General features: G+C 53.5%; 1 protein-coding gene across 4 annotated transcripts in view; it reads left to right on the forward strand.

Moving 5' to 3' along the window:
• ASS1 (argininosuccinate synthase 1) overlaps nucleotides 1-27,267 on the forward strand; it is a 72,728-nt gene that overhangs the window by 17,817 nt on the left and 27,644 nt on the right. For all 4 annotated transcript variants that reach the window (XM_039506762.1, XM_039506763.1, XM_039506764.1 and 1 more), the window contains 6 exons: nucleotides 3,020-3,076; nucleotides 6,399-6,473; nucleotides 11,897-11,967; nucleotides 13,038-13,068; nucleotides 21,098-21,188; nucleotides 23,782-23,866. In XM_039506762.1, coding sequence (XP_039362696.1) covers nucleotides 3,020-3,076; nucleotides 6,399-6,473; nucleotides 11,897-11,967; nucleotides 13,038-13,068; nucleotides 21,098-21,188; nucleotides 23,782-23,866 — 410 coding nt within the window. The remainder of the gene's footprint in view (nucleotides 1-3,019; nucleotides 3,077-6,398; nucleotides 6,474-11,896; nucleotides 11,968-13,037; nucleotides 13,069-21,097; nucleotides 21,189-23,781; nucleotides 23,867-27,267) is intronic.

Consider the following 27,267-nt stretch of genomic DNA (forward strand, 5'->3'; position numbering starts at 1 on the left):
TTTCTTCCCCTAGAAGCTCTAATAGCTCCCGGAGCTGCTCAAACCCTCCCTCCCCAAGGTACCTGGCCTCATTAGGAAGCTCTTTCCAGGTGGCTTGTTGGCAAGGACTGATAACAAAGGGGTGTCCAGATCCACCAGCTCATCAGCCATCTCTCCTGCCTGGACTCTCCCGAATCACCCCAGTTCCTAGGAGCAGGGCCCTCAGCGAGAGCAGCTCTGGTGTGGAGCCAAGCGGCTGCACTCAGCTGGGTGTGTGACTGCAGCTGCATGCGATGGCCCGTGGCACCCAAGGGCCAGGCTGGCAAGTGTTTGGCCCGTTGGGTGCCTGTGGGGAGGGGAGCTCAGCTAGTTTGGGTAATTTGGCCCTTTAAAGTAACATTTAAATCTAGCCCTTTGGTGGAATGCACCCATGGCACCGCGGGCACTGCTGCAGTGGAGGCTATTTCTCTCTCCCCTCCTTCCTGCCCTGGCCAACGCTGGTGAGAACGTCTTGGTGCTGTTCTGCCATCCTGCCCACCACCCGGTTCTGCCCCCGGTGCTGGCGCCGATCGACTGTTCCGCCTCCACTATGGGACATAGATGCATCAAGAAGAATTCAAGATACATAGACCACAAGATAAAGATGGAGTCTCTGTTTCAGGGCTTGTCTACATTATTACTCCACCATCAGGGGTGGCCAGCCTGAGCCTGAGAAGGAGCCAGAATTTACCAATGTACATTGCCAAAGAGCCACAGTAAGACGTCAGCAGCCCCCACTCAGCTCCCCCCACTCCCAGCGCCTCCCCCTCCCTTCCCGCACCTCCCAATCAGCTGTTTGGTGGCGTGCAGGAGGCTCTGGGGGGGAAGTGGGAGGAGCGAGGGCACTGCAGGCTCAAGGAAGGGGGCAGGCAGGGCCGGCGGTCGCCTAGGGCACTAACATTTGGGGGGGCGGTGATCGCGGCAGCTGGAGCTTCGGCTTCCCCGGTCGTCGTCGGTATTTCGGGGGCCGGACCTTCTGCCGCCTAGGGTGCCAAAAAAGCTGGCGGCGCTCCTGGGGGCAGGAAGGGGTAGAATGAGGGTAGGGCCTGTGGCAGAGCCAGGGGTTGAGCAGTGAGCACCCGCCCCAGCACATTGGAAAGTTGGCGCCTGTAGCTCCAGCCCCGGAGTCGGTGTCTATACAAGGAGCCGCATATTAACTTCTGAAGAGCCGCAGGTGGCTCCGGAGCCGCAGGTGGCCACCCCTGCTCTACCAATGTAACTGTTTGGAAGTGACCTAAGCTAAACCAAAAAAAGATCATTCTTATGCCATATAACGAGTGCGCCCAGCAGGAATTCTACCAGTATAGTACAGCTGGTAAATCTCCCCACACAGACAAGTCCTCGGTTTCAAATGCCTTTCCCGCCTGTGGTTGTCTCAATCTAGCTACTTGTGCCATATCCAGGATCTTTCTCATTGAAAGCCCTGAGTGGTCTAGGAGCTGGAGGTCCCTTCAGGACAGTTCAGATTGGCTGCATTCCCCTTGTAATGATTTGCTGCCCAAGAGCACCGTTCTCAAATGAGGGGCCCTCATCTGCCTGTGCCCAAGCATGGTGCGTTTCTGGGTGCAATGCAAGGAAAACATGCATGGCATCAGTTAACTAGCACCATGAATAAGATGTTGATGTACCTCACTGCCCTCTAGTGGATGGAGCCAGAACTGCTCAGCTGTGTTACATAGGCCCTATATTGCTAGCAGCTAATGGAGATTCTCCTTATGCTTTTGGTAGAGGAGGCTCTGAGTTCCATCCCTGTTTTGTTGTGAAGTTTTGAATGGCAGCATAACACTAATCAGAGTCCTGATCAGCCACAGATTTGTTACAGGATTGTGGCAGACCCTTGGGTTAATTAATTCAAACTAGATGGCATCTCCTGTTGAGAGACTGCTTGTTATGGTTCCTGGGTGCTAGGGCAGGGGATGATTAATACAGGTATCTCAAGCTTGGAATGGACTTGCACATCCCTGTGCAAACACACGAGTTCTGCCAACGACTTGGCTTCAACAGGGCGTTGTGAGGCTGTATCTGACTTTCCCAGCTCCGCGGGGCGCCTGGCTAGGAGCTGAGGCAGAGATGCACGGAGCGGTATGGCTGTGACATGGCACGGAGCCAGTATTTCCAAACAGATGGGTTAGCGCTTGCAGTGAGAGGAGGTTAATTAGAGACAGATACTGTCTGGGTCTCTCAGGCTCTGATGGTGGTGTACTTAGGGGCTACTTGTCCATTAGCTGCTGTCCCAGGGAATATGGGGAGGTGAGGGCTGGACAGACCAACCCTCACTTCTTTCCCTAATTCAGTTTTTTTTCCCTTTCTTTCCAATAACTGCACATTTACTAGGCCTGGTTGAAATATTGACCATTTTGTAGCTTCTCTTCTTCAGTCCAAACCTGCAGAGTTTTTCTCCTTGTTTTATTTACCAAGAGTGGAGCAGAAGATTGAGTATCTGGGCCAGACCCTCGGCTAGCGGAAGCTGGGGAAGCTGTGTGAGCTAGGCCAGCTGAGGACCTGATCTGCTGAGACTTCCACAGTCCCTCTCCCAAACCTTCCCCACCCTTTGGGTCCTGCTGGGCTTTGGCCTCCAAGGCCTCTCCAGGGAAGGCCGTTGGCACTGGGTGGGGACACGGTTGCCTGGGTGCTGGCTTGTCCCTCGCTTGCTCTCACAGTGGGTTGGGAAAGCCACACGGCGTCACTGGTTTTGATTAGACTCATGGCCTCGCGTTTCATCTGCTCTCCCAAAGACCTCGCCACCTAAGTCTGAGCCCCTGGAGACGCCGTGTGAAGGCCCAGACCCTGGTCCTGGCAGGAACACCCGGCGAGGGGCCAGAGACCAAGGCTCAGCTCCGAGTGGGGACAACAGGCTTGCTCCATGTAGGCCGGTTCTGGGATGTTGTCGCCTTCGTACGTCGGTGGTGGCATGGACCAAGATCACAGCCTTTCCCATCAAGTCTGAACTCACGGGATGGGGCTCAGGGCTGTTGCTAAACTCCCCTCTGTTCTCTTTCAGGGGAATGACCAGGTTCGATTTGAGCTCACCTGTTACGCCCTGTGGCCTCAGGTCAAGGTAAGGCGTTCGGACGGCTGCTCCCGCTCAGCATGGCTGTGTCACAGGCTCCCTTTGGGACGTCTGACGGGGGTGGGGAAGGGTCTCGAGCATCTGGCTGTCGGGTTCGCCCTCTGCACGAGGGTCTATTCGTGTATTCTGTTGTGACTCCCACCTTGCAGAGGCTGGAACAGCGTTCCCCACCCTTGCCCTCAGCTGGCTCGGTGGCGCCGTTTCACGTTGTGTTGGCCAGCTGCAGTGCTTTGCAAGGAGGTTCCCTCGGCCAGCCCAGCCACCTGCGGGGTGTTAAATTTAGTGCTAATCGGAACATTTTACAGCAGACACTTTTCAGTGGGGGAAAAACCTCCCCCCCAATGAAAATGTTTGTTTCTTCCGAACGTTTCTGTTTTCAGCAAAACCCCCAAAATGTTTCCCTTCCTCCCCCCTTTTTCATTTTCCCATTTGGAAAGTGGGGGAGGGGGAGGAAATAACTTTTTTTTAATTTTTTTGGAAAATTGCTTAAAATTCAGGTTTTGGATTTGGTTTTTCAATGAAAAATGTAACCCCTCCCCCCCCATTTAAAATCTTTGTTGAAACACACGTGTAATTTGGCGCGGCTCTGGTGAATGTATTGTTCAGAATTGCTTGGGTGGCCCATAAAGCCTGTAAACCGTTAAGTCGTTGGGGTTGGGGAGCACCAATTAGCCCTCAGCTGTGGGGGGTTTCAAGGACCCCAAGAAATCTAATAATGGCGCGAGCCTCGTTTTACTTTCATCATGCTTAGTCAGCTGACCAGAAATGGACAGATCAGATTGGATAGAATCTAAGCCCTGCCCCCATCCAGAACCTCGGACCACACCTCTGGTCTCCAGCCTCTTCTGAGCTTGAAATAAATTGGCTTAAGTCTTTGTAGCATTCCTGGCTGCCTCTGCTCATCCAAGTTCTGGCTGGGACTAGACGCATCATGATACCACGAGACACTCTTCTGGTAGCATGGACCTCCTGCAAGAACCCCAGGATTGGCCCAGATCTCAGTTTAGCAGCTTGGACTCCTCTCTCATTTTTTCCGTCCCAACTCTGCAGACCCAAGAAAGCATCTGTACTTGGGTGCTAACAAATTTATTGGTGCATAAGCTTTTGTGAGCTACAGCCTACGGAAATTTATGCCCAGATAAATGTGTTAGTCTCTAAGGTGCCACGAGTCCTCCTGTTCTTTTTGCGGATACAGACTAACACGGCTGCTACTCTGAAACCTGTGCGTGGGTGCTGATCAGACCCAGCCAGCCAGCCCTTTAGGGATCTCCTCGTGACGCCTCTTTGCTGCCGGCCTCACACCCAAGTCAGATGTTACTGAATGCCCACAGAGACTCCACTGAGTAACTGCTCACGAATCCCCTCGCTCGGGGCCTGAGCCAAAGCCTGGGGGAAGACCCCATTGTCTTGAGTGGTCTTTGGTTCCCTGAATGCCATATGCATAAAGACCTCCGAATCCGGCATTGTCACCGGGCCCCTCTATCCTACTACGCTTCCCGCCATGCAGGTGGGTCCCAGGATCTGTCGGCTCGTTCACTAGCCCTGCAGAGGGAAAGGAAAGGCGCAGGGTCCCTGGATAAACTGCTGTTGGGAGTTTTACTTTTTAACACAGACGCAAGCGACTCAGTTTCTCTTTAACAAGCCGCCAGCTGCTCGAGGTGACGTTTTGGCATTTGAGGGGGCTGTAATGATCTTTAATTGACCTATTTTTACCCCAAACACCGCAGTGCTGTGAAACAAACAGTAACAAGGCAGCCGCCTTGAGTGGCTGGTGGGATAATGGGCCCGTCCCCCTCCCTGCAAGCGTTTTCTGCTGCTTGTTAGGGTTACGGTGGCAGCTTGGAAGGGTCTCGGGTTACTCAACCTTTGTATGGGGAGATTAAATCTCTGCCGATGGATGTGGTGTGCGCTTCAGGCGATGAGAATCGCTTTGCCGCACTCCCTGCTCTGGGAACCTAGTCCCCAGTGTCTTGCTGGAGGCGAGGCTGTTCCGATTGATTCTCTCAGTGCTGTCTGGGACTCGGATGGGACTGGTGAGGAAAAGGATCATAGTGACTCGTCTGCAGAAGGGTGTGGAGGGAAAACAGGCGGGTGTGTGAGGGGAGTATTATTATGGGGGAGGAATCAAAAGGGAACCGGCTTTGGCTGTGGGCTCGTAAAACCTCCAAAGATTGACTTGAGTCCTTTTTATCTGACCCACGGAAGCTCCTGCGATGGGTGGGGTGGAGACAGGTCCATGTACACTATTCCTATTCCCAAAACCTTCCTCATCTCTGCATTTCCCAGCTTGCAGTCAAATACCTCTCAATGTCCTGGCCCGCCCCCTGATCCCGCTCTCCTAGGGCAAGGCAGGAGTGATCCTGTCAGCCGGTGGCAGGTTAGCGAGGGCAGATCAGGCCCTCTGTCATGAAGGTCCTGATGAGACATGCAGTCATGCTGCACAGATGAGAGAGGAAGCTTGGGTCGGACGGGCTCATCGGCTGCTCCCCTGGAGACTGGAGGACTCGGGCAGTTGGCAATGGGAGGCCGAGTCTCTGAGTGCTCCATCGCTGCTCCAGAGTTAGCTTTGCTCAGCCGTGCTGGGCCATTGTTTCTGTCGGGTGGCTGCTTGGTGCATGGGAGACGAGGTATGGTGGGGGCGGTCGCTCAGTCCATCCGCTCTGTCCGCCATCACGCCCGGCAGCCTTGGTGGTGGGACGAAGGCCTGAATGGGCCATAGAGCCTGAGCTCCTCTCTCGCGGCTAGACGCAGCCTCTGCCTCAGGCCTGGCTACACGACAGGTGCTTTGCTTCTGGAGAAAAACCAGAACAGCCAAACCCTTGCCTGGGGGTGGAGGGTGATCAGGCCAGGGGCTTTGCACTCACTTGCATGGCCAAGGCAGGTGCTGGTGCAGGTCCGAACTCTATGCCACTGCATCAGGGGGACTGAGGGGGCGAAGGCCCCTTCAGAACTGCTCCTGCCTTTCTACTCCAAGCATCTGGCAGGCCCCTTGGCCGAGGGAGTGCCACTCTCTGCCATGTAGGTCTCCTCCCACCGACTGACTCCATGGCTGAGAGAAGGGGAGCGTCCCCTGGCTCAGGGTGGCTCTTTCCGACTTGGGGCTGCTGAGTGTGAGTTTGCCAGGGGGCTTTCTGGGTCAGGATCTCTGCATGGCCGGGCTGGCACACGCGTGTGAGCAGGGGTCTCAGAAAGAACCTGCTGCCACTGCGGGACACGGAGGAATTGGCCACCTCCCTCTTGCAGCTTGTATTTGAAATGCCGCAGAGGCAACCTCGCTGAACCCGCTGTCTGTCTCTGCCCCGTCCCTCAGATTATCGCTCCCTGGAGGATGCCTGAGTTCTACAATCGCTTCCGCGGACGCAGCGACCTGATGGACTACGCCAAGGTACGATCGCCCCTCCGTGGTGTCCGCTACGCACTCACCCGTTGCTTTTTCCTGCCTTCGTTGTCCCCCAGTCCATCCCACCCTCCGGGCCATGGGTCACAGTTCTCGCTCTGCCCAGGTGATAGAGATGGCATTAGATTCGTTTAGTTGCTCCTTAACTGGCCAGGAGGTGACCCCGTTGGACAATGCCCAGGCGCTCCCGCCACGCCGAGGGTCAGAAGTGCAAGGGGCGGGAACTGCCCCCAAGTCTCCTGCGTGGCAGCTCCCGGCAGTTCCCCTCCAAATCTATTACTCTTAGTTGCATTGGGGGGTAGCCGCATTAAGAGGCAGCAGCCAAGGTCAGGGCCCCATCGTGCTGGGTTCTGCGTAGGCACGTAGGAAGAGACCATTCCTGCCCCCTAAAATCTCCCAGTCCTAAACTAGACAAGGCGGAGGTATGGAGGAAGGAAGGATAATTCTCCCCACTTTACAGATGGGGAGCTGAGGCCCAGATGGCCTGGCGCTCTGTCGCCCTGCGTCAGGTGTGGTCATTGACACCGATGCAGAGTGGAGTCAGAGTGGCAGCGTTTTACACCCACTGCACGCTGGGGTGAATGACGGCACTTGGTTCAGGGCAGTGGACAGTCAGGCCCAGAGAGATTAAGGGTGAAATCTTGGCCCAATGGGAGTTTTGCCATTGACTTTCGGATTTCACCCTGAATTAACTGCTCAAGGCCACCCAGGGCTCTGTGGCAGAGAAATGGATCCTGTCTTCCGAGTCCCCATCCTGTACCTTAAAGCACACACCCATCCTTAGTCTTCCTTTAATCCTCATGATGCAGTGTGGCCTAGTGGACAGAGCACAGGACTGGGACTTGGGGAAATCTGGGTTCTGTTACCAGCTCTGCCACTGGCCTGCTGGGTGACCCTGGGCAAGTCACTGCACCACTGTGCCTCAGTTTCCCCATCTGTAAAATGTGGATAATGACACTGCCCTCCTTTTGTAAAACACTTGGCAGTTGACTGTTGAAAAGCACCATGGAAGAGCTGGGTTCTGTTGCTGTTCATTATTATTACTGTCTTGATGCCTTCTTCTTTTCCAATTCAAAGGTGCTCTGGATTTAGCTGAGCACCACCTCTCATGTCCCTTGTGGGAATTAAGACTGGCTCTGCGTGAGATTTCTGCCGTTATTCCTGGATGCAAGGGTGTGTGTGAGTGTGTGGTGTTTTAATGGCCCGTAATTACCTGGATGTTAATTGTAATCCATTTGCCAAGGAAACTGGTCCCAGCTCAATGGCTTGCGTAATAGACAAAGCAAATACATTTTCCCTTTTGTCGTCCCTTCCTTTTTGAAGTACAAGTTGCAATAAAACATATTAGAAGTTTTCCATCAGGTTCTTTAAGTGCCCACCAGGGTACCTTTCTTTTTTAGCGACTTCATGGAAATGCTTGACAACTGGGCTCAATCAATCAAAAGGAAAAAAGCAGCTCTGTGCATAAACCAGAAAATTGCTTCAGTTTTTAAATAGCAGCCGTCTAGGCTGGCTGGATAATATCTGTGAAGCCAAGGTGCTGAGTTGCAGGGGATGTGCTGCATGGAGCGTTAACAGCAGAGACCGCGGCCTCAGCATCCCATTAAACCCCCGAGTGCTGCGTGTTGAGGATTGTGTTTGCCATCTGTTGTTTCATTATTAAGAAGGCAGTTTACAAGAGCTTCCCATATGTTGTCAAACAAATAGCAGAATTGGGAAGAGAGCTGTGTTTTTATTATATGGAAAATAGTATGTGTCTCTTTAAAAAAACAAAACAAAAACCAAACCAAACCCAGCCACCACCACAGTTTGGGAGCCCTATTTAAAAGGACAGGGTTGCAAACACAGCTTTCAGAGATACTTGAGCTCCTGGCCTCTCTTTAACGTGCAGACAAAAGGAGTGTTCTGTTCTCTTTCATGATCCATGATCTGAAGAAATCAGCTGTTCTGTTCTTCTTGCAGGGCCCAATCCTGCACATATTTAGTCTTACTCACCTGGGTTCTGGTGGGTTCTCGACGAGATGAAAATCGGGCCCACGTTGCCTTTGCTAATTTTGCTGCTCGTGTGAGTAAAGTGAAGCACCTGGGTAGAGAATTGCAGGATCAGGGCCTGGCTCACGTATGTAGTTTACTCACGTGAGCGCTGACATCATAAGGGTGTTGGCCGGATCAGGCCCTTGAATTAGTTTTATGTTTGTAATCTGATGCTGTGCACTTAGTTTAGTTCTGCAAGTAGGGGATCCAGTGGGTGCTTTAGGAAAACCAACGCAAATAGAAATAGCAGCACTTCCGTCTTAAATTTCACTGAACACAGGTGTCGGGCGTGCGGGTTTTTTAAAATCTGTCTTTGAGCATTGCCTCACATTGCTGGAAATCCACATCCAGGAACATTAGGCTGGTGCCAGACAAAAAGTAAGTGAAACTGATGATAAACACAAGTAAAACAGATCAGTCTAGTTTCAGTGAAGTTGGTCCAATATGAGAACGGTATCCATTGGATGCCTAATGATGGCTTTCATCAAATAACGTCCTTGGATAATGTTCACTCAGAGCTACCTTTCAATGCCCAAGCCGAGTGAAATGCAAAAAGTAAACAAAGGGCAGCAGCACCAACTCCATGACTTTATTATGAGTCTTGGGTTATTTGGGGGAGGTTTCTTCAAGCCTTAGCTCCTGGAGTCATGTGATGTGAGACTCTCAGCTTCCATTTTTTAAATCATGTTTCTACCACTCCTGGCTGTGGAGGAAAACTTGACCCTTAAAGGTTCAAAAATCAGAAGGCAAATTAAAGTAACCCACACTGTAGTATTTTTAAAAATCTCAGGATTTTTTTTGAGTGCCTGAAGGCTCACAATACCGAACGGGCATAAATGGTGAAAGGTCTATTACATCATTTCTCTGCCAATGATCTATGGCTTAGTAACCCGAAAAAGGATATTTTAAAAATATGCAGGGCTCAGTCTTCTGCCAGTATAAATCCTTGCCATCCACGGAGCTAGACTGACCTACACCAGCTGAGCATCTGGCCCGGAGAGCCTCCCTCGCCTCTCAGTTACAATCTCATACGGCCTGGTTTTAGCCTTGTGGGACCATTCATGCATTTTGAGCAGGTGCATAAGTGTCTGTTTGCAGGCTTAGGTCTAAATCCGGAGTAACTTGGTTGAGGTTAGTGATGTGACACCAGCCTAAAACTGGTGTGAGATCAGAATCGGACTCCTGAATCGATCCTGGTCTCTAGCATGCCAGGCCAAGCTGCCCAAGGCAAACACAACTTTGAAGCGACAGTTGTTGTTACTGTTTTGTAAAAAACACATGAAACTGGTCTGGATTTCAGGTCGGAATGCTTGTTTTTTAAACTCTAATTGGAAAGCCAATTAATTTTCCCGTTCAAGTCCCACTAACCTGTGAAAACTCAGGGTCTGAAGGAAAAGGATGCGATGCTGGCGGGCGATTGGAGGGAGGCAGGGGCGTGCCTGTGAGGACAGTTGTGAAACAAGTGTGCGAGCGTTTGCTCTTCTGCGCACAGGCTCCAGGGGGGTGGACTGGAGGAAAGGAGCTGTTAGCAGAGCGCATTGCCTCAGGGCCACCCTGTGCTGGTGATTATGGCCCATTCAGAATAAACAAAGAGGAGCGTTAATTGACTAACAAGCTCTTGAAAGCTAATGGAGCGATCAGCAGGCGGCGGGGCTGCTGGAGTGTGAGCTGTCAGGCTGTGGGGCTTGGACGTGCTTCATGGACCCTGCTCTGAGGGTTGGGGAGAAGGTCTTGGGGTGGGGGGTCGGGGTTCGCTGGGAGATCCTGATCTGGGATAGCCTGCCTGTGCATGCCCAGGCATGGTTACAGACCAGGGGTAGGCAACCTATGGCACGGGTGCCGAAGGCGGCACGCGAGCTGATTTTCAGTGGCACTCACACTGCCCGGGTCCTGGCCACTGGTCCGAGGGGCTCTGCATTTTAATTTAGTTTTAAATGAAGCTTCTTAAACATTTTAAAAACTTTATTTACTGTACATACAACAATAGTTTAGTTGCCCCACTTGCCCCCCGCCCCCCGGGCAGCCCTGGCCTCTAACAAACCTCTGCTAGAGAGACAAGTGGGGGAGGGCACATTCTTCGCTGGGCTGGCCGGATTCAGGTTAGCGTGGGAATGCCTAGCCGTGCTGCAGTGCAGACTTACCCTGAGAGCGGAGGAGTTGGCTGGAGGTGGGGTGTGGGTAGGGGTGTGAAGGGGGGAGCACACGTGGGAAGGGCGAGTGAAAGGTGTCAGGGTCCTGTGGCGGGGAGCAGGGCTCAGGCGAGCCGAGGTCCGGGCCAGAGGTCAGGACCGGTGTCGGGGGATCCAGGTCCGAAGTGAGGGTCAGAATCCAAGCGAGAGCTGAAGGATGCTGGGAGTTCGGGAGCAGGGACGCATGCTCCGTCATGGCGGCTCACTGGGAATCCCCGTCATGGCCTGGCCGCTTCCTGGTACACCCAGAGGGAATATATGGGGGCAGGGGACAATCGGGAGCCTCCAAGGTGGCTGCCAATAGGATCTCTCAGGCGGGGCTTCCTATAAATGTGTCTGCTGCTGCAGGTCAGGGCTGCTGCCAAGCGGCCCCATGGCGGTGTCCACTGCCTGGTGGTTCTGCTGACCTGGGTGCAAGTCCTGCCAATCCTTGCCAACGGGCGGGTAGCTGGGGCTTTCTGCCTGCGTGCACCTGGGCGAGCGAGCCGTTTTGGAGGGGATGAGCAGCCTCATTGACATAGAACAAAGGAGGGATGTCCCCCTTCGCTCTATGACCTCTCCATTCGTTTGGCTTCCTTCTGCGGGTAAAAGACGTGGCCTTCGGGCTGAATGGAGCGATGGTGCTGCAAAGCCTGCGTGCTAGCCGTTAACCACCAGTCTCTGCTCACGTCCTGGGTTGTGGGTGCTTCTGGGCAAGGAATCCGTCTCTCTGCCCCGTGCAGCGCCGTGCATGGATATGGCACGGTATCCGTAGTACGAAGAACACGGCTGTGCAAGATCTGCCAGTCCCTCGGCGTGTGAGTGACACACGCTTGGACTCCCTCGGCTCTCTTCCCCTAGGTGTCACTGCCACCCCTGGCTCTGACTGTGGCCCCAGGAATGCAATGCTTGTGTTCACTTCCTGCTGTCTTTCCAGCTGGGCAGTAGCTTGGATCTCCTGGAACCTGCTTTGGTGAGAGATGGCGATCGGCCCTGCCAGTGGGGTTGTGCGCTAGTCTCTTAGAAAAGCTCCAGGGGATCTTTAATGGACACTGCTGCCAGGTCCCCCATTAACTTGGCCGTGTTGGGTGGTAACAGCAGCACTGGGTGATGCGCAGGGTTTTCAGACCTGTGCCCTGGGCAGTACTGAGCCAGGCTGCCGTTCTCGCCCAGCTGGATTCTGAGCCTGTTTTGCCTTCTCTCCCACAGAAACACGGCATCCCAGTTCCAGTCACTCCCAAGAGCCCCTGGAGCATGGACGAAAACCTCATGCACATCAGGTGAGCCTGGGCGGATGAAGGAGCTTCCCAAGAGTGAGGTGTGATCAGCACACTGGCCTGATTCTGTGTCCTGCGCCTTGCGCAGTCATTTCAAAGCAGGGCAATGGAGGGCCGGGCTTCAGCCCCTTCTCTGTGGAGCTCAGCATCTCGCCCAATGCCCCATTTCCCAAGCAGACAAACGTCCGTTACTTTGCTTGTCTTCCACACCTGGAGTGACATCAGAGGAAAGAGCCCACTGATGAAGAACCCCCTTGACATGTACTTTCCTCCAAGTGCATAATTTCCCTGCATTTTACACACACACACACACACACACACACACACACACACACACACACACACACACACACACACACCCTTAACATCCCTCTTTGTGTGCATAAGGATTAGTAATAGGAGGGAGAGAGACTCCTCACTGCTCCTAGGTTCTGCTGGTGCCCATCGCTTGTCTCTGAGCAGCAGTCTATAGAGCGGGTCCTTGCGAGTCTCCCCTGATGTAAGATTGCAACCTCCTCCCTCTGACGTTCTCCTTGCCGTCCCACTGAATGAGCATGTCTCGTTCTCAACCAGTCCCAGCTGGAGAGGGTCATGGGGACATAGTAAGAACTTTGCCTGGGAGACAGGTTACTCTGTAACTACCCACTGCGTGGTTTCTTGCATCTTCCCCCAAAGCAGCTGGTACTGGCCACATAAGAACGGCCAGACTGGATCAGACCAAAGGTCCATCTAGCCCAGTATCCTGTCTTCCGACAGTGGCCAATGCCAGATGCTTCAGAGGGAATGAACAGAACAGGTGATCATCAAGTGATCCATCCTCGGTCTCCCATTGTCAGCTTCTGGCAAACAGGCTTAGGGACACACTTCTGGAGGCAGGATACTGGACTAGATGGACCCAGGTCTGATCCAGTCCGGCAGTTCTTATGCTAAACCCTATGGGCCCAGTTCTGCTCTGCGAGATCTTCCTGTCTTTGCTGGGTTTGCATGGGCAGATCTTGGCCCTATCTGTAGATTCTGTTAATTTCTCTCTCTCTCTCTCTCTCTCTCTCTCTCTCTCTCTCTCCCCTCTGAAGCTACGAGGCCGGGATCCTGGAGAACCCCAAGGTAATCGATCATCTCCTTTACGTCTCTCGTCTTACATGGCAGTGACTAGGGCCGAGGGCATGTGATGTATTTGCAGCCTAATTTGAAATTTCACGGCAGGCCGTGTGTGGCGGGGAGGCCAAGCCCTGCCATTCTCCTCCCCCACCCCCGCCTTCCCCCTCCTGCTATGTTAATTGCTGCTGGGATGAATAGGAGAAGGAGCCGTTTCAGGGTGACACTGAAGGAGAAAATGTCATTGGGAAACAATGAAGAAGCAATTAGCCAGATGAGGCACTTGACTGAGGGAAGAGGGAGTGGGGCTGGCTGCTGAATGCACCCCAGCTTCCAGAGTGCCGCTCCTGTCCCCATCTGGTGCTAGAGATGGGAGGTGGGGGTGGCGGGTGCAACCTCAGATGGATGGAGTGGTTTTGGTCATTCCCCTGCCCACGTGCCACTCAGGAGCCACGTCCCCTCCACCGTGGCCCAGTTCCGTAGCCCGGGCATGCCTCTTGCTTGCTCGTCTCTGTTGTGAAGTGACGGGTTCAGAGCCCCTGGAGGGATTCCTCTCCGGGGGCGGGGAGCGGGAGCTCTGTAGCAGGAATAGAAAATCCCTTTGTGTGGGTACCTTCTCCGGGGTTCAGATCGCCTAGGGGAGCTGCTGCTCGGAGGCTGTCCAGCTGGGAAGTAGCCCGAGAGAGCCCTGGCTGGGAGTGCCCTGCAGAGGGAGAAAAGGGGCTCTCCTCCTGGGCTGTTGCTGTTGGTGAACCTGGCTTTGCATGCGAGGGGGGGAAAGCAGCCAGGTGCTGAGATGTTAGGCACAGCTTGTGCAATGAGCCCCCGGCAGGGTAGAGTGAGGGATGTGTGCGGGGGAGATCTGCAGACCAGTATTGCTTTAGCTGGGCTGTCTGGGGAGGGATGGGGGAATAGAGCAGGGCAGTGGCTGGAGCCTAGCTCCTGATGTGGAGTCATGGGCGGTTGGAGGCTGCAGGACAATCTTCAGGAGGAAACTCCCATTCAGGATGGAAAGTCCTCATGTGGGTCTTCCATCCAGAGAAGCCTGGATCCCAGACTCCTCTCTCCCTGTTAGCAAGGATTCCCCTCCCTTCTTGCTACATGGACCTCGAGGCTGGGCTTTGCATTGGAGCCAGCTGGGGACAGGCTGAGTGCCATGGAGGAACGGCGGGGAGAACATTCCCTGCACCACCTGGGCTACAGATTCTTCTGCCAGTCGAGGGGCTTGGTCCTGTGAGGCATTAGCCCCTGGGGAGTTCGCAGGATAGGGAGGGGCCTCCAGACACAAGGCGGACGTGCAGGTCTGGGTGCGTGTTTCCCTGATGTTTATGGGCCAAGGCCCCATAAGTGCTTGGCCAGGTGGTTGCTAAGCCCCCATGAATTGTGGCTTCCCCAGTCGGAAAGGGATGCAGATCTCAGCCTCCCTAGTGCAGCCTTCTCGTGACTTCTGCACAGAATGCCAACGTCCCCTCTCGAGCCAGTCCCAGCCTCCTACCCCTCTCGGGTGGGGGAATCTCCTCACCCCACTTTCCAGCCACTGGTCCCTATGTTAACTGACTCCCATCCCCTGAGGCCCTGTGCCCTGGGGTGAGCTGACAGCCCTCCCCTCGCTGTCCTTGTTCCGGTGCAGCGCCTGTCACTCCGGTGCTCTGACTGTGTTCTAATAGGGCTTGCAGTGCTTGCTGCCTGCTGGCCGCTGTGTTTCCAGTTCATGCTCCACCGGCCTTGCCACACTTAGAGAACTACTTAAACTATCCATCAGCCCCAATTAGACAAGCAGCGGGGCGGGAAGGATGAGAAGGGAGAGATGCAAAGGAATCCTCCTCGCGCCCGTGGTGCACTGATGGGGCCACGTAGCCTGTGGCCAGGCCGGTGTGTCCGCTCACAAGGCAGTGGCGGCCACAGGGGATAGCCCCGGGGAAGTGGGGGTCTCCAGTTTTGGACACAGATATGGTGACGGCTGTGTGGGCTCACGGGGCTGACAGCTGCTTCAATCTGGAGCCTGTCACCACTAGCTTTTGGGAGTCCATCTAGCCCAGGCCCATCGTGATTATTCCCGTCGGATGCGTCTGTTCAGGGGCCTGTGTGAAATGAGCTTGCAGGGTCTCACTCTAGCTTCTAGCAGACCAGTGTATGCATCGCATAAACCACTGCCTCAGAGGGCACCCAATGGGCATCTGTGATAGCAGCCTCGGACCTGGGCCTGAATGGGCCAAGGTGACTGAAGTCCCTCTTGCCCCAGATGAGGCCTGTCCAGGTCAGGCTCTGAGGCACTATGGGGAAGCTTGCCCGGCTACTGCCTGGGCTGTGCCTGTTCTCAGGACCTCGCTCCCCGGGGCTCTCGGCCCAGCACTCACCACTGATTTGGTCCCTAGGGTGAGTTGGCCCCAGTTCCTTTGTGGGCCCTCCCCCTCTCTTAGGAGTGGTCTGGGTTGGTATGAAGTCAAAGAGAGCAAAGGACTGAAACCCCTGGCCGCTGCTGAGCGTGTGTGGGCCAGTTATGGGCAATTTCCCCCACCCACCCCGCAGCTTTGCCAGTGCACTCCCAATCCTGGCCTGTAGCAAGTTCCAGCCTCTGGGCCCTTCCCTCCCAGATCTGCTAGTGCATCTCGCGCCTGGCCTGCAGCTCCCCAGGCCTGGGCCTTTGACTGTCGCTGTACCTCCATCCCCTTCCATTCCAGCACTGGGCCACTCCGGACTGGAGGCTGAGCCCAGCTGTCCACACGCGACCAGCCTGCGGCCACCCCCACTCGTGTCACTTGTGACCAAAGCCAGATTAGAAAACTCCGTGTTCTAGTCTAGCACAGGCAGGGAATAAAGGCGCTTGCCTTTCTGCCTTAACCCTTTCCCGGGACCCCTTTTAACCTCCTTGGGCGCCAGCCATTTCCAGCAATGGCATTCACAGGGAGACACTTTAACACAGTCTCTGCCCCTTTCTAAAGGGGTAGTGACTTCGCTGGCCTCCCCCTCCACCCCAACCCGCTTCCTGAGCCCAGGAAGAAAACCTGGGGTCTAGGGCAAAGATCTAATTGCTGTGGAGAAGGCCTTAGAAGAAAAGAGGGGTGCCAAACCCCTGCGAGCCCCCCCTCCCCCCCAAACCTCTCAGACCTGCCAAACGGAGGGATTTGAAAGCAGATGGTTGAGCTATTTTCTGCCTCTGTGAGGCCCGATTGAAGGGCAATGAGGCAGCTAATGCGGAGAAAGATAGAAATTTACTTGCTTTAACTTCATATGGCACTCTGAAAGAGTTCATTCAGGCCCGGGCACAACAATATCAGCCGGATGAATAAACCATTTGCGGCATCGATAGCTCTACATCATGGGTTAGTTCATGGACCATTTGCTTCCAATTTCTTCTCTTCTTGCCCCGTTTTTCTTTCTTCTTTCTTCTCTCCCCGCCCCCTTCATACGCACACTCTTCCTTTCTCTCTCTCTCCCCCTCTCTCTCCCCTCCTCCTTCCCTTTAAAGATGACATTGCAGGACTAGCCCCCCTGCAGGGATGGATAAATAGACGGCATTGATACACGGCAACAAACTATTTGTCATTTGAACTGTGCTTTTAGGAGAGAGAATAAAAAGAAGGCAGCCGCGCACGGTAATGATGGAATGCAAGCCAAATGTCACTTTTATTTCTATTTAGTTATTTGATTTAATAGGGGTTTTCATAGTTGGCTTAGAAAATTGGAAACTATCTGACTTTGACTTCCCATGTTTAGTAAAGAGATTTTAATACTTTTCTTCCTCCCTCCCTCTCCCGTCTCTCCTTTTGAACTCAAAGTTTTTCATCATCTCAAACGAGTTGGTCTAGTTAATAAGTATGATCAGGGCTAGAAAAGGCCAGACGATGTAAAATTGAAATCTGCAGCCCGTGTAATCTGTGTGGGGGCTGTGTGTGTGGGGGGGGTGCATATATCTTGTTTAAAGAAAGAAAAAGGCATGAAAATCCTAGACAGTTTTTGGTAAAATATATTATATTTTAAAAGAGTCACGTTGCTCTTTGTCTTGTTTTAAAGAGAAGGCAATGTCTGTTCCCTCTGAGGATTGTTAATGTGGGTGTGTCTAATACATGTACCAAATTTTCAGCTAGTGTAGATCAGCAAAGTGCCACTGACTTGGGTGGATCTATGCCAGTTTTAAACCAGCTGAGCATCTGGCTTCTGTGTGCCTGTAGGTTGCTGGTGGTGTAAACAGGCACAATTCATTTGAAGAGGATGAAGTTACACCCATTTACACCCACAGAGAATTTACCCCACAATAGTAAACTAGAAGGCCCAAATGTGATGTATTGAGCGTCCTCTGTTTGCGGCAGTTCAGCGCACTCGGTGCCCCTCAGCACTGGGGTTTCCCATAGAGCTGGGAAAGTCAGTGTAAAGATGGCAATTTTCTTCTTTCCCAGCATGCACCAGCTACACAGGACCCTGTGCGCCTCCTAGTGCAGCCACCCTTTGCTCTTTGGCTCTGCACTCCTCAGATTCCCATTTCGTCGGGTTTGTCCTCTGGGATAATGGCGCACGTGACGTAGGGCTTGAGCCAGAGCCGTTGGTTGAGTGTTGGATTTGGCCTCTTGTGAGGATGAGTCATGCTTGTGACTGGTGCTCTGGGATACTCCATCATGCCAAACAAGGTCAGCTGGTGGTGAGACAGGTCTGTGGGATGGAGGTGGGGACCGTGTAGAGGCCTCCTCACGGAGGGCTTGTCTACACGGGCAAAGTTACCAGCGTACTTATACCATGCTGTGTTGGGGAAATCCTGCACTCCTTTGCCCCCGATACCAGTGGCCATACGGGGTAGCACCAGTGCAAATTGATTGTGCAGTGCAGTAGGGGTAAAGAAGCCAAGATTGTAATGCAGGAGAAAATGCGGCTGCATAGACCAACTGACGCAGGTGAGATGAGCGTGTTTGAGCCTAATCCCCTTAACGTGGCTCTTTCGGGGGGCTCTATATGCCATCTGAACGGACTTCCAGCTGCACGTACTGCATTGATGAAACGTGTGTTCAATCTCCAGGCAGCACGTTGTCCTCTTGATTGGCACGGATGTGGCAAGGGTTGAGTTTCATGCTGTAACCTTTGTGTCAGCACATTGAGTGGTCGGAGGAAAGCTTCCGACAGAACTCGAGAGAGACGGACAGGGACAGAACTTGCCTGTGTTGCTCTGACATTTCTGCTTTGCCTTGGGGGGGTTAGAGAGAGAGGTGCAGGGAACTGAAGTGAATGGAGAATGGTGTGAAAATAAACTGGGACTGGTGGCCGTCTCTTCTGGGTTTTTTGTGTTCTCTTTTGTTTTAAAAGAGAAGGGAGTTAGAATTAAATGGAAATTTGTGTCAAAAAGTTCATTTTTTTCCCCAAAAAAACTTTAGGTGGAATAAACTCAAAACAAAACACATTTTCATTTCACATGGAAATGTTTCATTTCCCTCCGCCACCCCCACCCCAAAAGATTTGGATTTATTAGGGTTTTTTCCCCTTCCAACCCCACTTTTTCCCCACAGTGGGAATCAAGTAAAAAGGGAGAAAAGTTTATTTTTTAAAAGGCCAGATCCCCCCTGATCCTCCCCATCTCCAGATCAAAGCATAAAACAGCCTTTAAGGAGCTGATCCTGCAATGCCCTGAACATCCTCAATTCCCCTTGAAGTGGTGCTCTGAGTCTGGCTGGACGGAGCCTTTAGGAAGGATGATCTGGGGGTTAAAGCACTGGGCAGGGAATTAGGATATTCTGGTTTTGTTCCTGTCTTTGCCTCTGATTTACCATGTGCCCTTTGGCAAATCGCTTGCCTCTCTGTGCCTCAGTTTCCCCATTTGTAAAATAATACTCCCCAACCCCACTGGGATTTAATTAGTTTAACATTTGTAAACCGTGTTGAGATTCTCCGAGGGTTGAGATTCTAAGAGAGCTCTGAGGGTTGATATGTACCCAACTGCAACCCTGACAGTTAACAGTTTGAATGCAACTTATGCACCTAAGTCACATTTAAAACAACAAAAGAAATGTTAGGAGGAAGCTGTTGCTGTTTCTCCCATGCAAGGGGATCTCATTCAAATGCCTGGCTGCTTTGAGAGAATGTGTCCATTCTGACAAGTGGAGGGTGCCACCGAACGGCACTTCATTAGCCAAAAAAAAAAAAGTCTGTGAGGGGAAGTGTCAATGGAATGATTATCCGTGCGGCCTGTAACTTCAGACACAAGATGAGCCCAGCTACCTTGAGATGAAAACATTAGAAGAGCTGTCCACAGTGGGCAGTACAAGTCAGGAGAAGACCCCAAGAGCTGTCTCTGAAATAGGAAAACCTCCCCTTGGTTGTAACAGGAAAAGCAGCGTTAGGAAGTTGTGACAAGCCTGGGCATAGAAGGATCCGAGACCAACATTTTCAAAGTAGGGTGCCTAAAGTTAGGCATCGAAATCCATATTTAGGAACTTAAATCAGTAGCCTGAGTTGATAATGGGAGCTGCTGAGTGCTCAGAATTTGAAGTCAATAGGAGCTGTGGGTGCTCAGCACCTCGGAAAATCAGGGCCAGTTTTTAGTGGGGTGTCGGCTGCTAGGCACGTGAGTTTGCAAATGGCCTGAAAGCATTTCAGGGCCATTGCATCCAGTTATGTACATGCAGGAGATGCGGGGTGGGGGGGTGAGGAGTGCAGGAGGGAGGCACAAAATTGCAAAGCTTGAAAGTGGCAGCTACATTCACATTCCAGGAGGGGAGAGACCTTCCCTCCCCCCCCGCGCCACCTTTTCTGGTACGTGCTTCCAAATGTGGCAATTCATTGGAGTCACCCGAGTCCTGAGCCATAAACTAATTGTGAGAGCCATTTCCACTGGGCCAGCTTTAAAAGAGAGAAGATGCCTCTTTACTATAAATCTGGAAGAAATATACATAAAGGTTGATGTGTTTTGAAATGGGTTTTTGCTTTGTTCCTCTATTTTCCCTCTGGGCATATTAACCTCAGGGACACTGTAAAAAAAATAAATAAAGCACATGCGGCAGGAGCACCTGCTGGGGTCAGGGCTAGTCATTAGGTTTTTTTGGTCAGTGCAGCATAAACCCCAATTCTCTGCATCTGCGCCGCTCTCTGGAAGTGTGCGCTCTGCCGCTCGCTCTCTGCCAAAGTCCCACTTTTTCCTGCCTGACTTGTTCCTCCACAGCTATTCCATCTCCAGCTGTGGGGGCGTCAAAGAAAAAGATGAGATCAAGTTGAGGGGAAAAATTGTCTGATTTCTCTAGCCCTTTGTTCCCAGACCCCTAGTAAGATCCAGCGCTCTCCTTTGTGACGACATCCAAACTCTGTGCTAGGCAGGATTTGCTGCCCGTGCTCACCCAGGCTTCTACTTTTGAGATGGTGTTTGGTGAGCACTCCTGGACTTGCGTACAAATAAGCCCCAGGAGGGAGCTGAAGTGAAGAGCCCTGAGCAGGGCGGGATCCAGATGTTCCATCCAAGCTAGCTGTGTGGGCCTTCTCGCTCATCTTCTTTGTAGCCACCAAAGGCCTGGATGGCTGTAGCTTGATAAGCCAGGGAGGAGGAATGTGTTGTGGTCCCAGCGAGAGGTCATCGTTTTAACAGGAGCGGAAAGACAGCTATGAAAGCATGGCTGCCCAGAGTTGGATAAGAGACGAGCCTAGAACAGAGAGAGAAGTGAAACCCTGAGTGGGTCATCTGCCGCAGGGATCACACCTGGGACCTCTGGATCTTAAAGCATTAAGCCTCTCCTGCCTGAGCGAAGGGACCCAGCTCTGTGAGCTGCACCTGTTGAAGGTTCCTCAGCCTCTGTCCGTAGCTCAGTCGTGCTAAAGTGGGACAGTGTGCTAGGGCCACCCAGAGTGGGTGCGAGTTACACACGGGATGAGTGAGGCTGGAGACAGGACTGACAGGGAGGAAGTCAGGGGTGTCGGTGAAGTCTGGGTGAAGTTAAACCCAGAGTATAAGCCGGGGGTTTCAGGGGCACAGTACATACAGTGTGTCGTCGGGGAGTGGGTAGCCCCGCCTTTGGGCATGCACAGTTATAGCTGGCAGTAGCTCTCAACCTTCCTCTCTTCCCTTCAGAATCAGGCACCTCCCGGCCTCTACACCAAGACCAAAGATCCTGCCACCTCTCCAGATACTCCAGACATCCTAGAGATTGAATTCCGGAAGGGTAAGTGCCTTGAGTTCTGAGTTTTATTTTCCAGATTACCTCTTTTGGGGCCGGAGTTTGGTCCGTCCCCCCAGCAAAAGTCCTTGGGATTGGGCGGGGGGTGGGGGGGTTAGCCATGGACTTCAACAAGACCAGGATTTCAGCCTTTTGTCTTTCATTGGATGTGGGATATTTTGAACAAGGAGGTGTAGGAGAATTTGGATCCAGGCTGTTTTTAGCTAGAGGGGGGCATAAGTTTCCAGACCTGGCTATGGAACTGAATCCAAACTCCTCCCCCATCTCTGCTCCTGCTCCTTTCTGGGTAGTGAGACGGGCCAGTAGTCTCACCCTGATCGCTTTTGGTCAGAGGATGCCTCTCCTGACTTCCATCTTACTTGGCTTGGTGCAGCTCTCAATACTACCAGCCGCTTACTTGCTGGAGTGCCTCGTGCCAGCATGGAAGCAGCTGCCTGAGCGCAGAGATGGGCCTGCATGTAGGTGTGAGGTCAGCGACTCGACCCCATGCGGGCGTGTGCTGAACCACGCAAGATATGGGTGTGCATACGTGCTCCTCTGCCCTGGGAAATGAGCTGCATCCGCACAGCTGAGACGTCCGTCCATTCTGACATGTGCAGCACAGAGACACTGAGCCCGGTTTGAAGCAAGAGGAGGAAAACCTGCAGGTACCTCGATCTCAGCTCTCTCCTCAGCAACGTCCACCTGACTCGGATTGGCATCTGCCCTGGGAGTCGAGGGCAGAATGTGCCCTGGGAGGTCTCGCCTCAAACTCACATGGAGTCACGCCAGACAGAAAGACGAGCGGAGTGTGCTCTGTCGCCAAAGGCCATGGGTGCTTGCTGGGTGCCCCAATTTCCATAGGCTGATGCGTTCCTGAGGCCACAGAGCGATGCATGACCACAGGGGCATGGTGTGTTATACAAGGCAGTTGTGTGTGGAGAGAGAAGCAAGTGGGCTCTGACCTATAGGAAAGGGGTATTGCCCAGGGGCCTGAGAATCCGGACACTTGGGTTCTCTTTCTGCTCCTATCACCGCCTCACCATGTGGATTGTAGGCTAGTGACTTCCCCGCTCTGTGATTTGAAAGAGGGATGAGAAGATGTGGGCGAGGTTTGTCACAGCCCTTTCTCGGAGAGCCTCCAACACAGGTAGCTAGGGAAGGTGCAAAGTCTTATCGCAGAACGAGGCCAGCAGAGCACCCTACTCCAGGGGGAAACATCTCACGTTCCCATCGTCTCAGGCTCTTAGGAGATGGTGGGGGATCCTTCTCGGGCCACTGTGTCTGCGTGCAGCCCCCCTGCAGACAGGCCGGAGAGTCCAGCTCCATTTTAATGATCCTCTCTGAGCATTAAGAATCCCTCCCTTGCAGCCCCCCAACCCCCCGCCAGCTCCCCATTCAGCCGCTAGTTAATTTATTTGAAGTTTTAATCTAATTATTAACTATTTTAAAGGCTAAGCAGCTTTCTCCAACAAGGGGCCTGACAATTGGCGGCTCTCCGTCGGGTGGAGTGCAGCCAATACCCCGGCGCAAGACGATAATAGAAAGGGAGGGGGGCAAGGGAAGGGTGGGGGGGGAGGGCTCAGTGAGAAGGGGCTTAAGGTTCATTATTGCCGAGAGTTACATTTAATAGCAATTTACAACCGAGTTTATAAACCCCTGGAAAATAGGGGGTTTAGAATGGGGAAAGCTGACAGGGCCCTTCACTGGACAGCGGCTCTCGCGGGCGCCTTCGTAATAAAGACTAGAAAGGGAGCCATTGAGGCCTGATTGGCAACTGATAGTGTGCTAAATGGTAATGAGAAGGGCAGATGGAGGGGAGATTAGCCTCCAACTCTCAACAGCTTTTCTTTGTGGGCCCCGCAGCCCCCTTGTCAGCTTCCTAATACATTTATTGCTCATTTCACACTGCTAAAGAAAATGCCTCTTTCTATTCAGAGCTGCTCCCCCGTCCCACCCAGCGCCTAAAAAAAAAAAAGTGTAATAATTAATTCATGGAGCCCTCGGCCCTCACCGCGGCCTGCCAGGGACTGGCCTGAGATGGGCTCCCATTCACTCCTGTCAGGCGGATCACTGGAAGCATGTGTTGCGTTTGTCTGCAGAACAGACACTACTCTGTGTGTGTGTGTGTGTGTGTGTGTGTGTGTGTGTGTGTACACACCCGCACCTCCATCACTTCCCCCCTCAACCCACACACACACACACACAACCCCCTTTCTTTGGCTGTTGGGTCATTTGTCAGGCCCTGCCTCAGCGGCTGGTGGGACAGAAGGTGCCGTGGCATAAGACAATAGCGGAGCGTGAAATTCAATTAGTTAAGGGCCTGGTTGCAATTTCACGGCCCTAAAAAAAAGAGGGAGGATGGGGGGGGCATTTTATGGCCTTTTTTATTTATTTCTCTTTTCTCCTGAGGGCTTTCCCCCCTGAGCACGGCGGCTTGGACATGCCTTTTTAAGAAGTTATTTAGAGTTCATATCTGTCACATCTATTTAACGTACTCTGGGTGATGTGAAGAGGTGTTCTTGACGTTAAAAAGCTGATTCAGCTCCCTTTCCCACTCACCCCCATCCCCACTCTGCATCTGTCTCTTGTTCTGCAGGTGTCCCGGTGAAGGTCACAAACACCAAAGATGGGACAACTCACCAGTCCTCCCTGGAGCTGTTTGTTTACCTGAATGAAATTGCGTAAGTGTCGGACGCCCGTGCCATCTCTTACACGCTCATCTTCGGAGAAGAGTCCCTATAGACGTGCATGCACACGCCTGGAGGGCTGTGCAAGGACACCCACCCACCTCATAGGCTTGGCTATGGGCAAGGCATCTAAAGCAGCACTTGCCCTCCTGCAAGATGTACCGAAGATTGATACTGGGTTACATAGTAGGGCGGTCCAACAAATAACAGGCGGTGCCCACGTTTTTGGGCTATTCTAGGTTCTGACTGTTTACACAAAGAGCGGAGTTTACGTAAGTTCGCCGGGAAGGGACCTAGGGTTGCCAGGCGTCCGGTTTGTGGTCGGCGGCGCAGCGGGACTAAGACAGGCTCCTTGTCTGTCCTGGCTCCGCACAGCTCTCGGAAGCAGCCGGCACGTCCCTGCGGCCCCAAGGCGCAGGGGCGATCGGGGAAGCTCCACGTGCTGCCCCAGCACCGGCTCCACAGCTCCCATTCGCTGGGAACAGCAGCCAATGGGAGCAGTGGGTGTGGTGCCTACGAGCACTGTGCACTGTGCAGAGCCGACTGGCCATGCCTCCGCCTAGGGGCCGGACATGCGGCCACTTTTGGAAGCAGCATGGAGCCAGGGCAGGCAAGGAGCCTGCCTTAACCCCACTGCGCTGCCAACAAGAGCCACCCGAGGTAAGCACCACCCGGCCAGAGCCTGTACCCTAACTCCCTCCTGGATCCTGCACCCCAACCCTCTGTCCCAGCTAGGAGCCCCCTCCTGCACCCTGAAGCCCTCATTTCTGGCCCCACCCCAGAGCCCTCACCTCCAGCTGGAGCCCTCCCCCCCCCCCACTTCAGCCACCTACTCCAGCTCTGAGCCCCCTCCCGGAGCCTGCACCCCGCACGCCCTCCTGCACCTCAGCCTGGAGCCCTTTCTCACACGCTGAAGCCCTCATTTCTGGCCCCACCCCAGAGCCTGCACCCCTCCTGCACTCCAACCTCTGGCCCCAGCCAAGTGAGGGTGGAGGGGAGAGAGAGAGCAATGGAGGGAGGGGGGCTCGGGGGGACAGGCCAGGGGGCGGGGCAAGGAAGTTTGGTTTTGTGCAGATAGAAAGTTGGCAACCCTAAAGGGAGCATGGTCTAGTGGTTAGAGCACGTGACCAGCAGTTCTAGTCCCTGCTCTGCTCCTGACTCCTGGTTACACAGGGAACCAGTGGCCCAGCTGAGCCCAGAGCCCAGAATCCTCTCTCCCATGGTAACGCTTAGTTCCCTTGGGGTGTTTTTTGACTGGGAAGAACTGGCTTTCCAGTAACTGTCAGCACTGGGCCATCAGTCCTGGGTTCTAGGTCACCCGCCCCAAAGGTCCGATTGCCCCAGTGGCTCCTGGCCAAGTACCTGCCATCCAGATGGACTGACTCATCACTACTCATGTGCCAGGCTCCCCTGCATCCCCTGCCACCGTTTTTTCAGAGAGGTCCCTTCCCTTCAGCCATCCCTGTCCTCTCTCACTGCGAGGGATGATTCTGCTTTTACAGGGCTACTAGAAACAGAAGATTTGGTCCCTTGGACGCTTTCCCTGTCTCTTTTGTCTCCCTCTCTTTGTCGGGAAGTGGGTGCTTAGGGTTTTCTGCCTTGCCAGATAACTGTGCTGGTGGATTCCCTCCACCACCACCAAGTCCCCGAGACACAGACCCATTCTTCCGGCCCTGGAGAACAGGACCGCGTTCCACCTTAACAGGGCCTGGGGCCTGTGGAGTGCCATCCGGCTCGGATGCTTTCCTCACTTACTCCACCGACGCCAGTAAAGCTGCCTCTGACTGACCCCCGCGGGTGTGAGCCGAGAGTCGTCTCCAGTGCAGCCCCAGGGTCAGGAATCCAAGCTGTGCTTCAGACGAAGAGCCTTTCAGCTGGGCACGATGCTTTCATGTACACCTTGGAAAATGTCCCTCTGCCCCTTCCCTCTGGTACCTTCCACATGGCTCTGTGTTCCACCGCTCCTCAACGGGCTGTGGTCCCGGCTTTGGCTCAGAAGTAGGCAGGCCCCAGGGGAACCATTCATCCGTCCCTTTGCCAAGTGCCACACGGACGCCCCCGTCCCGCTCCTCCTTTGTGCCCCTGCCTTTATCCCCCTGCAGTTGAATGCGAATGAACTTTTCCATGTAGTTCTCTTTTTAAATGTTAATTAAGTGGTTTTAAAATGACTTCACCAAGGGCGAATGCAGCTGCAGCGGCTCCCCCTCGTCCCTTCTCTCGCCCGTGTATTTGTCTCGTGGCCTGCTGGGCCACGTTTACTTGGAGCTCTCCTGGCCCAAGGGGTGAGCGAGGAGATGAAAGGAGGATTTGCATCGGCAACGAGGCTCGGCTTTCGGGGAAGGGGCTTCCACATTCCCTTCTCTGTCCAAGCTGCAAAGGGATATTTTTTGGTGGCACGGTGGGGGGAGGACTCCTGATAATGGATCATATTCCAGCTGTCCCCAGCCTACTGTGAGGCAGCGTGACTGCTGACAGAGCCTGTTTGATGGCTTCAGCACATACTCTCCACAGCCAGAAGTACTGGCCTGGAACCTCAAAGGTATTTAGGTGCCTGACTCCAAAGTACCTAAACACTTTTGAGGATCTGGGCCAGCGTGTGTCTGTGGTGGCGCTGGGCTCCGCTCTCATCCCTCTCTGTGGGGCAGGGAGGGGAGAGAAATGCCATCACCCACTTTCCTCCCCTCTGCTTCCGGCTGGCACTGCCAGGCCTGGCCCTCCCCCGAGCCGCCTGCCCATCGTGACACTGTCTGGTGGTGCACAGCGTCCTGATGTGGGTCGCTGTGCGGCAAAGTCCAAGCTAAATCCAAGGCTCTGTACCTGCCCCTTGAGCCATGCTCTCAGGGCCTGGAGGGAGGCTGCGGAAATCGGGACCATCCCATGAATTTAAAAATGGGTGTTGTCATTTCCCTGTCATGGCAGAGAAGAAACAGGGCAGTAATGATTATAAAGGGGATTCTTTACTGAAGCTGCTGGCAGACAAGAACCTGGTGGTTCTCTTGGGCTCTCCGGCTCCCAGGCTGACTAACAGGCTGTGCTGCCTCCTGTCTCCACACTGGGTCTGCCTAAGTCCTGGCCTGGAGGAGGCAGCCTGCCGTCCAGGTGCTGACCTGAACCGTGGGCATGTCGGGGTTAATGGCATATGGTGGCCGAGGGTGGTTGAGCTTTCATGCGAGAAACCCCTGAGGAAGCAGTGGGAAGGGCGAGGCGATGGGTGAGGGGGCTGTTCTAGTTCAAGCCCCCTCAGGGGTTAATCTGGAAAACCTCCAGATTGTCCTTGTGAGCCTTCCTGTCTTGGTGTCCTCCGCAAATATTCTAACCACATTCGCCACTCCGTTAGCCAAGTCATCAATGAAAATATTGAATAGTACCGGACCCAGGACTGACCCCTGCTGGGC

The sequence above is a fragment of the Mauremys reevesii genome, linkage group 19 (genome assembly GCF_016161935.1).
Source record: "Mauremys reevesii isolate NIE-2019 linkage group 19, ASM1616193v1, whole genome shotgun sequence".
NCBI classification, from domain to species: domain Eukaryota; kingdom Metazoa; phylum Chordata; order Testudines; family Geoemydidae; genus Mauremys; species Mauremys reevesii.